The sequence below is a fragment of the Schistocerca piceifrons genome, chromosome X, assembly GCF_021461385.2.
Source record: "Schistocerca piceifrons isolate TAMUIC-IGC-003096 chromosome X, iqSchPice1.1, whole genome shotgun sequence".
Classification (NCBI taxonomy): Eukaryota; Metazoa; Arthropoda; class Insecta; order Orthoptera; family Acrididae; genus Schistocerca; species Schistocerca piceifrons.
The window spans coordinates 78533131-78546464 of record NC_060149.1 but is presented as its reverse complement, the minus strand read 5'-3'; the positions used below and the strand labels follow the sequence as shown (position 1 = coordinate 78546464).

The window sequence follows — 13334 nt, the reverse complement described above, 5'->3', positions numbered from 1 at the left end:
AGTGTTACTGAAGCACCAGTATCTAGTTTAAATGATATGGATTGATTGCAAATCTGTAAAGAGATGAACAGTTTGCCATTTGTCTTCTGATTGTTACTGTCAGTTCTGACTATTAAAGGACAGTCTTTGCCCAGTTTGTGATTGATGGAGCATTTAGCTGTTTGTTATAAGTGGAGAACTGATTGGAATGAGCCAAGTTTTGCACTGTGCATCTCACTTTACGATTCTTACACTTTTGTCCATGGTTTTTGCATAGATGGCCAGGAGGAACAGATAGATTCAGAATGAGAAAGCATATTTATTTTCATTTTATCAATTCTAGCTGTGTGTGAAACGGATTTTACCTTGTGTTTCCTTTGCTGGCACACTTCGTATGCATGTCCTGATTAATGGCAGTTCTGGCATTGTGTGTGGCCGAAGAATCAGTGTTTGCGGTTATGTGTTAGATAACAGTTCACGCAACACATTGGAGTGCTTGAACTAGCAGTGAAACTGGCTGGGAAGCACACACCCAGTTTATTCTGCTGCCCGCAGTGTCTGACAATGTGAGCCATGTGGAGCTGCGGCCATTGAGTGCAATCCGTGGTCAGCGTTGCAACAACAAGGACATTAAAGTCTTGCTCTGCGAAGTCTTGTACTTCCTGAGCTTAAGTTGTTTTAAGTACATCATTGAGACCAGAGTTGAGATACTTTAGAATCTTAGCCTATAATCTGTTGTCAGCAAGGTTCTGAATAATGGCATTGTGAAGCATTTTGTCTTGAAAAGAAGTTTCACAAGCAAAGTTAAATTTACAGTTCCTAGTCAGGCACAGTTAGTTCAGCCATCCATTGCTTGTAGGTTTGATTACTATGGCAGTGCATATGAAAAAATTTGAAACGAGCAGCAACTGCATGAATCTGAAATTTCGTCCAACTTCCTAACGTCTTCAAAGGATAGCGTTTGGGACTGTAACTGATGTAACAGCCTTCTACACAAAAAGGAGATACTTATGAGAAAAAGAAAGAATCTCTTGTCTCACTTGACATTTTGTAGGCTGAAAAATTGTTGTTCTAGCTGCACCAGGCCACCTGTCTTCTGTGCTTCAGTAGTAGTTTGTTGTTGAGCTTCATGTGCTTCCACTAGTCTGGTAATGCTTGCTCTCAGCTGAATAAGGACAGTGAATGGTTTCTCTCCAGAAGTTGCCATTTTATGTACTATTTAGAAGCACTTCAGTATATAATAATTCTAGGAAAGAAAATGTAGTTATTTTTCACTGTGCTGACTGCTGTCATGGAATCGCGCAGCAAACCTGTCTCATCACTAGGAATGTCTGTTGTGTGCACAGTTCAGGAGGTAGCATAACACACTGGATATTTATAAAGTGAATAAAATATGAACACATTTATTTACAATTTTTACAAGTTGAAACATATGAAATACATAACTTTGTGAATGGTATGAACCCTTCTGTGGTGCTGTGATAGCTCTCTTTTGGAATTGTCCCTTATACAAACTGGTACACTGGCTGGCTGTTAAGAGTAGTAGCATTATGGTATACAACATATTCTCACTTAAAGTCTTCAGTGATCTGGGGCAGAGCTCGGTGTGTGGCGTCAAAAAAAGGTTTGCCATAGGAATGGTTGAATGCAATGAGTGATGTGAAGATGAGATTCTCTGGTCACATCCATTGCACCACTCAGAGATGGTGAATGCTGGAGGGGTCAGGGCTTGGGGAGGCTCACTGGCGGGAGGTCTAAATGTATTGTCTCCTGCAGAGATTTGAGCGGTACACTGTGTGCAGTTGAGGAAGACACCATCGGTACTGCATGATCTTTTGAAAAGTCCCACATTTTTATTTTCGAAAAGCTTTGCAGCATATGGCATGTACCTTTGTCTTTGAAGCACCTTAAAAATGAAACGCTTTCTGTAGAAATGTGTGCCTGTGTGTCTTCTGTGTAAACTGCCAAAATGTAACCCTCACCAAATGGTCTATACAGTGAGTCACTCCACAACTTTATCTCACAAGTTCCAGCCCATTCCTCCACATGGGCTTTTTTACACACATGGGGTGCTATGTGGCTCCACTACCACCTGACCCTAAGATTGAGCTGTCGAGAGCCTCTCAGAAATATAATCTATGGCTTTTGAACACAGGGCAAATACCCTCATAGGAGCTGCTATGGGATCGTTTTCTGTCATTCTTAACTCAAGTTGTTGCACTACATCTTGATTTGGATGCATATACCAGACTTAGATGCCTAAAATAAAGGATGCTCCATTAGGCTAACTGGATGCTTTACAGCAGTGGATCGTGTTTGAACACGGACAGTATCTTTGAATGTGCAGATCAGATCACATTACTGTCATAATCCACTGCATCACCGTTGCATTTATGCCAGTCTTCTGAACAGTTGCGAAGACCACTTGTCTCTCAGTGGAATAAATAGATCGGGGATGGGCAACTAGCCTTGTGAAGATTGTTGAGCTGACCTTCTGGTGAGAACGTCATAGCCTTTCTAGTGTGGCAAGGTCATAAATCTGTCATTAAGCAGAGCCATTGGAGAAGTGCCAATAGATCTTGAACTCCATTAACCTTTCCACTAAACAAACATATGTGTGGGAATTCAGGAAGATTTCAGGGATAGATATCTAATTAATACTGTATTGAAGAATGTGATCCTTATGACCAGCAAGAGAGATATTGCACAGATTGGACAGTGATTCATTCAAATTGCTACCACCATCTGCCTGGAGCCCACATTGCGTCACTACCAAATGGTAGTTGACAAGCCAATTTTAAAGTTTACATCTGTTCTCTTTCTTTGTGGAAGTTGAAGTTGCCAATTTCCTAAGACTGGGAAGGACCATATGTGCCCGAAGAGTTATCATAGTGTTACGCTCGCCAGCTCTGTGGGGCAGACCTCAGAACAGATAGTAAACAACTACCTTGTCTGGATGCTGGAATCAAAGCAGTTCTTTGCTCATTTTGGGTGCGTGTTCAGGAGGTACTACTCCACTGTTGATAATCTATACTGGCTGAAGGCAGTAGTAGAGCCTGCATTTGCATACGAGTAACACCTAGCATGTATCTTTTTCCTCGTGCAGTGCTATGATACTATTCAGAGGCATATTGTCCTCAAGCAGCTTCTCTCATGGGGATTCTCAGCATGTCCTCCTTCCTCTACTCAAGCTGCTTTAGACATCGAAGTCAGCAATATCCTATCAGATCTTTTAATAAGAGCAACTAGTGTCCCTGAATGGTATCCCTTGAGGCAGCATTTTTAAGTGCAACCATATTTTTAGTAACTGTTAATTGTATTACATTCACAGTTAAGGGCTCTGTACAGTGGTCTTTGGTTGTGGATTTTTAGTTCAACTGTGTCTTGCAGATGATTACTAGGAGGCTATAAAAATGGCCACTAAAAACTGATTTTAAGTATTCAACAGAAAATCTTTGCCTGTTTTTTAACTGTTACCATCTTGTTTTTATTGATCTTGAACTGCAATTAAGAGACAAAATTTCAAATTGGAGATTCTATGAGGTCTCTGTGTTTACCATTTGACCAGGAATTTAAATCACAGCCAGGGACTCGAACTGTTTCCATCAAAGCACTTAATATTTTGAAATGTTTTGCACATAAGTCATAGAAAGCGGATGGAGACTGTTTTCTTCAGTTTTATGATCCCAGTTTGCATGGTGTGATATAATTCTATTCAACTTGCCATGCCTTTCACAAATAAAATTGACCGCAACCAATCAATCCATTCCAAATTTGATTGCTTCAGTTGAATACCACTTTGTTCATCGTAATCAAAATTCTATGTAATGAAAGCTGATTCTAATGTAACATGACACACTTTTGGCCACTTCACAAAATTCCTTTAAATATCTGCCACTTTTCATATTAATACTTTTACTTATATTTGCTCTATCAACTTTTTTCATGTGGATAAAGTTTTCATATTTGGTTTCACATTTAGAAATAATCCCCAGCTTTACTAACATCTTTTGGAAGTCATAACCATCTCTTATTCACAAGAGCATATGTTTTGTGGTTGATCGCTTCCATCGATTAATCCTGCAAAGCCTGACTGAGAACACTGCTCATCTTAATTTTAACACTTTTCTAAAGAATCCTTTCAAAACAATTGATGTATTTCAGTCAGGTAGTCAAAATACCTCGCTTCTGATAACTAGTTTCACTTAAAAGATTAATTACTGTTAATTAATTAAAATGTCAATAAGGACATATCAGTAACTTTCATAATACTTTGTTGTGATGAAACCCAATTACAGTTTTGTAATCCTCTCATCAGACATAATTGTTTGATTACATTATGGTAACACTTAGATTTTTATTTTGGCATTTTTCTAGTGATTTATGTTTTTGTATATGGTTTTAATGCTTTCCACCCCCTTTTCAACTTGTTTCAATCAAACCTTTATAAACACAATTTGCATGCAACCAGAACTGACAATTTGTGAGATATATCCACAGTCATTTGCATGAACTGAGCTATGTGTATTATGACTCATCAACACATCTTAAATTTACACAGTACTTGATTTGTCACAAGACACATTATAATTCTGACGTAGGGCTTGTCTAATGACATGGGAATGATGTCTCTAGTTACTAGACTGAAAGAAGAACCCTCAACTGAAAGGGAGGGGTGTTTTTTTTTCGGTGGCACTTGCATGGATAGTTGTAGTAAAAGTCTTGAAAGTCTTGGCAGATGCTTTAGCAAACGATAGATGTGCGTATGTTTCCAAGATGGTCTCACATTGTTTTTGCATATGGTAAAGATGGCGACACTTACTTACCGAGTCAACAGCCAGGATACTTCAGTCATTCAATGCATTGATCTCAGATAGTTTACATACAGGACAGTAATAAACCAAGAGTATTTGAAGTTGTTGTCTTACATTTATAAAGCTGAAATATTGCCTCAAATATACATGTGAAGCCATAGATTTGCACCCTGGACAATAAATGACTACAAGGTAAGTACACAGGACTTGTAGGTTTGATAATATACGTTATTATTGGGGGTTTGAGTTAATGCCAATTAAAATAAACAGTAATTAGATCTCAGTGGCGTGTAGATTGGTAAGTCTTTAGTTGTTTCGTGTCTCATTTGCAAGTGTGATGTGCACACAAGTTAATATGTACACACTGAAGATATGTTTGTTGTGTGTCCAGTTAAATGAATTATCATTGTTTATATGATAAAGAGTGGACCATTCACCAAAAACCGATGGTAAAGGTTGACTATTTGAAAAGCAATGTGTATTACTGTTCCACATTGACCCTTTTGTGAGTTCTGATTGTCAGTTATGCGTGTTTGTTTAAATCCATAGATCAATCATGGAATCACATGTTTGCCCATTTGTACACAGTTGACATAACCTGCCCCTCTGCACATCATGTGATCACTGGTATAGCTATGTTAGGTGTTGTAGGATTTTGGTCAGCATCTCACTTTTGTAGAGTGGAAATGGAGAAAGGAGTAGTTGCCACATACATCAGGAACTGTTATGAATTTAAGAACATAGACATTTATAAATGTTGGTTGGAGCAGCAAATGGAAGTGTGTGCAACAGAAGTATAAATTCAGAATAAATCCTTCATAATAGTAACAGTATACCAAGCACCTGTGGGTAATCTTAATCTGTTCATAAGTCACTTTGATGTTCTCTTGTCCTAATTTGCAGTAAGTAAATAAAAAAGGAAATACGGGTTGTTGGTGATTTTAATGCAGGTTTTCTTTAAAACTCTTTCAGTAAGAATTTATTTAAGTTGTTTCCATTATCATCCATCTTAATTCCTATTGTAATTTTTGCAGTCTACACCTTTTATCAGAAAACCATCCATTTGATGTAGACTATGAGATTTTACATTCTTTTAAGAAAACTAGAAAGATGACCCTACTGGAAATACTGGAAATCAAAAAACATAAACATATTACACTGAGTGCCAGCTTTGTATGAAACCAGTAAACCCCTGATTCTTTACAGAATTGAACTTCCACACATACAACATGTACAACATCTGGCTACAAATTAGTTAATGTGTTAAATATTTGCATTAAGCATGTAAGTGAGAAAAAGTTTAGGAAAGAAACTTCCTGGCAGATTAAAACTGTGTGCCCGACCGAGACTCGAACTCGGGACCTTTGCCTTTCGCGGGCAAGTGCTTGCCCGCGAAAGGCAAAGGTCCCGAGTTCGAGTCTCGGTCGGGCACACAGTTTTAATCTGCCAGGAAGTTTCATATCAGCGCACACTCCGCTGCAGAGTGAAAATCTCATTCTGAAGTTTAGGAAAGGTTTGCAATTACTCTGAAAGTTTGTTAGAAGTCAATAATTGTTCTCATTGTAAAACACTGGATGAATGTAAACTGGATAACTGGTTCTCCATTTTAAGCAAAAGCTAGTTTTTCACACATTTCAGTGTTTATGACGTCATATCTCCTGTAGGGTGCATTGTGCGGTGATCCAATTTTGCAGGTATATTCATTGAGATACTGAATGTCAAGTGTGTTGTGAATTAAATTAGTACTAAAGAAGTGGTAAATTAAAACATTACACCTGATGCTGCCATTTCTCTGTGTGAATGATGGAAATGTAATAAGTGATAAACATTTTTCCTTTCATCATTTTGTGTGTGGGGGTGGAGGGCCAGTCAGAAAAAGTTTCAAAATGGTTTGAAATTATGTGTAAAGTTCATTGTAGTACAGGATGAATAAAGTCCGGGCATTTGCGCACCATCATATACCTTGTCTTGAGATAAATACACAGTTTCTCCCTGTAATACTTGCTTGATTGTGAAAACATCCAATGTAAGATTATGTCGCCTAATAAATAGAGTATGACAGCATATTAAATTTTTAAATTCGGTGAAGTATTGAAAATCAATTTATATTGTCTGTGGAAGCTGTCAGAAAGGGAAATCTGCAAATGGGTCAGGATAGTAACATAGATGACCAAACTCAATTTCCTTTTTACCCTCTGTTAAATGAAGTTTTATTTATGCAAATATTGGATTACAATTGTAAATTATACTTTATTATTTACCTGCAGGTAAATGTAACTTCACACAAAAAGTTTTCATTTTTTGTTAAATATAACTCTTTTTGCGTGACAAAAAAATTTAATACTTTCCTTTGTAAACACTCTACATGTCATAATTTTTGTATCTTCTGTAAAGAAATATAATTTTGCAGAAAGTTCAGAGAGTGTTTGATGTTTAATGTCATTAAAAATACTTTCAATAATGTGAATATGCCCCTCCCTCCTCCCTTTCATCAAGATAAGTCATATCCATCACAAAATCTTTATAGTTTCTAAACATGTATTCTTTTATGACATGTTCTGCATCCCTGAGGATCTGCTCAATATGGATCTATGGGATGAAGCACATCTAGTCTGATTGAAAAGTGATTATGAATTTATTTGCATCAAGAATGTTAGAGGTACACCGTGATAGACCTGAGCAGTGGGTTGATTGTGGAAGGGTTTTACAGGCCAGTTGCTCATCATATTTACAGTCCATCAACAGACACTGTTTTGGAAAAGCAGAATGCCAACCAGCAGTACCCAGGGAATTTAGACTGCAGTATCAAGTCTACAGTGAAAATCTCATATTGGTAATGAGATTGTCATCTTACTCCATAATAATATTCGCAGTGTGGCCTACAGTTGATGTAATCCCAACCATTCATGTATTCCTTTTTTCCCAACCACTTTGGTGCTTCATTGTTGTACTGGAAATATTTCTACCATTGTGGAAGGCTTGATGTTTAATGACTTGCAAATTTCAAAATCCAGTCCTACAGTCTGATCACCAGTTCAATCCTACACCTCTACTCATTAAAAAAGCTCTGACAGTGATGTGTCAAAATGGATTTTCAAGAAGAGTACCTTGAACACCATGAAAACAACTAAAATAGGATGGATCATATTGCTAGCACAATTCAACATATCATTACAGCCATTTGAGTGAACTCTTATCTCCATAGAATGTTAAGAGTATGTCTTGTCTGTATATACAATACGGACACAGCAGTAAGAAATTTGAGACAAGCTATGGTGTACATTCATCAAGTCAGCCATATTGTAAACTTGTGGTGAATAGCAAGCTTTTATGTGGAAATTGAAAGTATTAATAGGCAAAGTTGCCATTAACAATGTGTAAGAACACCGGCTGCAAATTAGAAAAACATTTTTCAACTTTCTCACCTGTGCAGCAGTGGGCTATTTTTGCACAAATGTGGATCCTGAAGAGAAGTGCCACAGTAGCAGTCTGACTGTTTTTACTGTGAGAAACTGTTGTAAATATAAATATCTTTGTGTCATTGCCATGAATAGTGAATCATCCGGCATAAGAAACTGTCAGTGTTGTTTACTGCATTGCTCATCAGGTACAGTTGCTAGTTATACAACTTTAAAAGTGCATTGACTTAACAAGTTTTAACGGCAAAGCTGGAAAAGCCCTCATGTTTCTGTCACTATCAGGGTACTACCTGAAAACTACTAAACTGCTAATTAGGAACACAGTTGAGAACTAGTAACATTAGTTATACAACTTGACAGCCGACATCCTTGTTAAAAGAATGAGCCAAATCATTTCCTTTTGAAATGTAGGTAACCAACAACTTTGTGATTGTATGTGTGGTATATCCATATAAACACTAAATATCCTCTTTTAACTGTGTATTATAGGAATCCCACCATGTAAATAGCATTCTGGTATTAGTCACAAAAGTTTTTGGAAGCAATCTTTTGCATACAAGCAGTATTTCATCATTATACAGAGTTGTAGAAACTGATGTGTGTTACTGTGTCTTACTAACACTGTAAATGCTTTTGATATCATATCCCTGCTCTTTGTTACTTTTGTAAATGTGTGTGGCTTGTTTGGGTACAGCTATGGTTCTATTACTCCTGTAGTTACTGGCTGCATCATTTTAAAAATAAAGCTGCCAGACTAATCGCTGGGTGACTTTTATCGATATGAACAGTCAACAGATTTCCTCTTGGCATAACTTTCTTGAAAAGAAAAGAATTATCTGCTTAAATTATGAGCTAGCAGATATAATTTGCTAGTGATAGTTAAGTTCATGAATGACCAGAGGCATTGGCCTCAACTGTACCTGTAATTACCGTGTATGCTCCTGATGGTTTATCTGGAATAATTTACTATCCTCTATTTGTGGAAGTGATCATCAGTCTTACCAAAAATCTAGAGTGAAATACCTTCTAGAAATGTGTTGTCTTTCAACAATAATTTAGTATTGAATCAGATACTTTCTGAATATAGTAAATGATCAGTTCAGTACTTTGGTTTGTATCCTCCTCAGAACAGTTACCATGGTAAGCAGTAGCTTGGTATCACAGATACTGTTATTCGATTTCATATTAGTCAGTGCAGGTATCCATTGCTATTTAAGCACATGGTGCAATTTTAAAAATTATTCTGAACACAGATACTGCTAATAGAGCACTTGAAATCCCGTGGGAGCTTGTTATGGTGCAGTATTTATCAAGGTCTCATCTGCTCTATTTATATCCTTTATTTTTAATTATTAACCAGTGGAATGGTGAAAGATGCAGACATGCATGTGAGTTTTAGTAACTATTATTAAATGTATTTTGTATTAACTTCTGTATGTTATTGGAATGTTCATTTTATCTTGCAGAGACATTACTATTGCCCATCAAAACAAATAATATTTTTCATGTTGTTGCTTGCTAATTTTGTGTGTGGTGCAAGTAAATGTATATATCTGAGGTCTGGCAAGCTACAATGTTTTGTGCTATAAAATTGTTCTAAAATTTGGAATCCCCTCACTGTATGCAGTGTTATCACATATATATAATACAGTTTACTAAAGAAAAGGTATTCCAATACTGTAAAAATATACTAATTGAAAATGTATGAATTTCCATGTTTTTGAAAAGTAGATACTTGAAATTAATTTTATGTATTGTGTGCAGTCTACTGTACCTCAGTCTTGCGTGTTTTAATATGTCATTAACAAACAGTTATTTATCATACATAAAAGTGTTCTTTTTGTAGAGGAACGAAAGCAGCAGCAGCAGCAAGAGACACAAGGACAGTTGAGACTGAATGCATCAGACTCTCATCCACATGCTGGTAGCGGTGGAAGTAAACGGCGCTGGAGACGACCAATCTCGTGTATTAGTGTAAAAAAATTTCCCACTTGTAAGCAGTCGTAGCACCTCTTCTATTCGTAAGTAGTATGGATCTATGTATGCATATGTGAGACATTTGAACTGTCTATATTTAACCAAAACTATTGAAATATTGATCAGCTGTGCTTCTGATTGCCTTCAATGCGATTAATGATGGTGTCAATGATTATTAAATGTGTGCGCATAAAATTCCTTCTATTCTGTTGTACTTTCTTAATTTTAAATGTAATCATGGATTTCATCACATCCAGAAGATGATCTAATTAAGCTGTAAGAAGAAGTTGAGCTAACGCGGAAAGTGCTTTAAATGTCCATAACATATGTGTTCTGTGGTAAGTAGTATTTCTAATGATAAAGTGACGTGCTGTGTCGTATATTATTCTCACTGGGTGTTGTACTGAGATACATTAGATTTCCAAGCAGCAACCTGAAAAACCATACAGATAATGAAAAACGTAACTGATGACTAAATAATACCATAAATTATCTCCAGCAAACTAGAACTTGATTTGTTTTAAGTTCGGTCTAGAGTGAAATTATTAATATTTATGCAAAGTTATCCTCATTTTCTCAGAAACTGCATTCTTGTAATACTTTGAAGGCCAGGGATGTGGTGGCCTCTACTGTGTCAGAGGAAACTGCTGTGGAGGACCAGGAGGTAATACCACCTCCTTTGCTGGAACATGGGTTGAGAGTGGTGGTGGTGACTAGAAGCAGACAGTGGACCACTATTAAGAAATCCGTAGTTCAATTAGACTTACTAATGTTAGACACAGAGGTATGGCAGCCACTGGAGCAAGGCCATCACTCCTGGGATGCCGCAGTGGGCCACAGAATTCACAGAACCTTCGTTATTAGGTACTCCTGGGCACACACCTGGATAAGCAGCACCACCCACTGGAGTCAGCAGGATAGCCGTAGCTGGCAGAGGCAGTGCACTGCAACCAGTTATGACAGCCCTGTCCAGGTTGCTGGTTTGCCTTGGACCTTGGAATACAATGCAGGGTAGGAGAGTACACAAACCATAACCCCCCCCATGTCGATGACAAAGATGTATGCCCATCCTAGGTGCTGATCAGTGTTAATGCAAGCCTCTAGGAAATGGTGCACAGTGACAGACTGGGCTGCCACCAGCTCAGTCTGGAACAGGTGTCCCACTAGAAAGGTGGCAGTCAGCAGGAATTAGGCACCCAGAGAGAGACCCCACAGTATGAACAGACTAAGTTGTCTGCATATGATCCTTAGCTCAGGCGTTGCCTGCCGCTACTGGAGATGAAGTCCTTGGTAGATAATTGGACACTTCATCTGGCATTGCAGCAATCGCCATCAGAAAGTCAGCAGCTGACAGAGACAGTGGTGGTTGGCATCATGTACACACCTCAATAGGTCATGTACAGAAAAGTCAGCAAGCAACTGAGAATAACTAAGCTCATCTGCGGTTGAGGATCTGTTTTTGTGTCGGGGGGGTGGGGGGGGGGGGGGGGTGGTATTTATTGGAGTCTGCCAGCCAGAGTACTTCTGCAACAGCGGCACTTTCACACTGGAAGAGACAACAGGCCATAGCAGCTGGGAGTTACCATTGGGTTGCAGTGAATTCATTTGTTCTGTTCTACTCAGTAGTGAAGCCACTTTATGAAATAGGGGAAAAGGGTAATGTAGACAATTTTAGACCTATTTCTGTGGCATCAGTGTTTGCTAAAGTTATTAAAAAGTTTGTATATACAAGGGTAACTGATCATTTCAGTTCACATAATTTGCTATCAAACATGTAGTTTGGATTCAGAAGTGGTTTAACAACTGAAAATGCTACATTCTCTTTTCTCTGTGAGGCTCTGTATGGATTAAATAAAAGGTTGTGAATGCTGAGTGTCTTCTTCGACTTAACTAAGGCTTTTGATTGTGTTGATCACAAAATATTGCTGCAAAAGTTGGACCATTATGGAATAAGGAGTTTAGTTCTCAACTGGTTCACCTCTTACTTTAAGAATAGACAGCAGAAAGTCATTCTCTGCATTGTTGAGAATGGCTACAACATGCAGTCCTAATTGGGAACAGTTGGGGGGGGATTGTCCTAGGGCTCAGTGCTGAGCTGCCATTGTTTGTTATTTATATAAATGATAGGCCTTCTAGTATTACAGATCATTCTAAAATATTTCTATTTGCTGATGATGCCAGCTTGGCAGTGAAGGATGTTGTGTGCAATATTGATGCCGGCCGGTGTGGCTGAGTGGTTCTAGGTGCTTCAGTCTGGAACTGTGCAACCGCTACGGTCGCAGGTTCAAATCCTGCCTCAGGCATGGATGTGTGTGATGTCCTGAGGTTAGTTAGGTTTAAGTAGTTCTAAGTTCTAGGGGACTGATAACCCCAGGTGTTAAGTCCCATAGTGCTCAGAGCCATTTGAACCATTCTGCAATATTGACACAGTTTCAAATAATGCAGTTCAAGACAGAAGTTCATGGCTTCTAGAAAATAAATTGATGCTAAGTCACAGTAAGACTCAGTTTTTACAGTTTATAACACACAATTCAACAAAATATTACTGCTTGATTACACAGAATGGGCATATGATTAGTGAGACAGAACAGTTCAGATTCACAGATGTTAAGATAGATACTAAGCTGTCATGGAAGTCCCATGTTCAGGATCTCGTTCAAAAACTAAATACTGCTTTACTGACCATTAGAACAATATCGAAAATAAGTGATAGCTCACCACAAAAAGTAGTCTACATTGCATATTTCCATTCAATTATGATGTAAGGCACTATTTTTTGGGTAACTTCTGATTCAAAAAGGGTATTTTTGAGTCAGAAACAGGCAGTTTCAGCAATATGCGGTGCCAGTTCATGAACCTTTTGTTCACCCACATTCAGTAAACTGGGAATTCTGATACTGACCTCTCCAATACCTATTTTCTTGAATGCTGTTTGTTGTTAACAATATAGACTTATTCAAAGGAGCTATCAGCTTTCATTCAGTTAATACTAGGTGGGAAACCCAGTCTTCATTTGGAATGCACCTCCTTGACTCATGTCCAGGAAAGCATGCAGTATTCTGCTGCATTCGTTTTCAATAAGGTGCCACAAGAATTCAAAAATTTTAGTGGTAATCCACACACTTTAAGTCAAAACTGAAGAGTT

The 13334-nt window shown here is 37.9% G+C and overlaps 1 protein-coding gene across 5 annotated transcripts in view; it reads left to right on the top strand.

Moving 5' to 3' along the window:
• Positions 1–13334, top strand: part of LOC124721180 (serine/threonine-protein kinase stk11-like) — a 127020-nt gene that overhangs the window by 89500 nt on the left and 24186 nt on the right. For 2 of the 5 annotated variants that reach the window (XM_047246016.1, XM_047246015.1), the window contains exon 8: positions 10059–10232. In XM_047246016.1, the coding sequence (XP_047101972.1) occupies positions 10059–10103 (45 nt within the window). In that variant the 3' untranslated portion in view covers positions 10104–10232. Of the gene's footprint in view, positions 1–10058; positions 10234–13334 lie in introns of those variants that run through there. The other 3 variants (XR_007006288.1, XR_007006289.1, XM_047246017.1) reach the window with 3 other exon arrangements.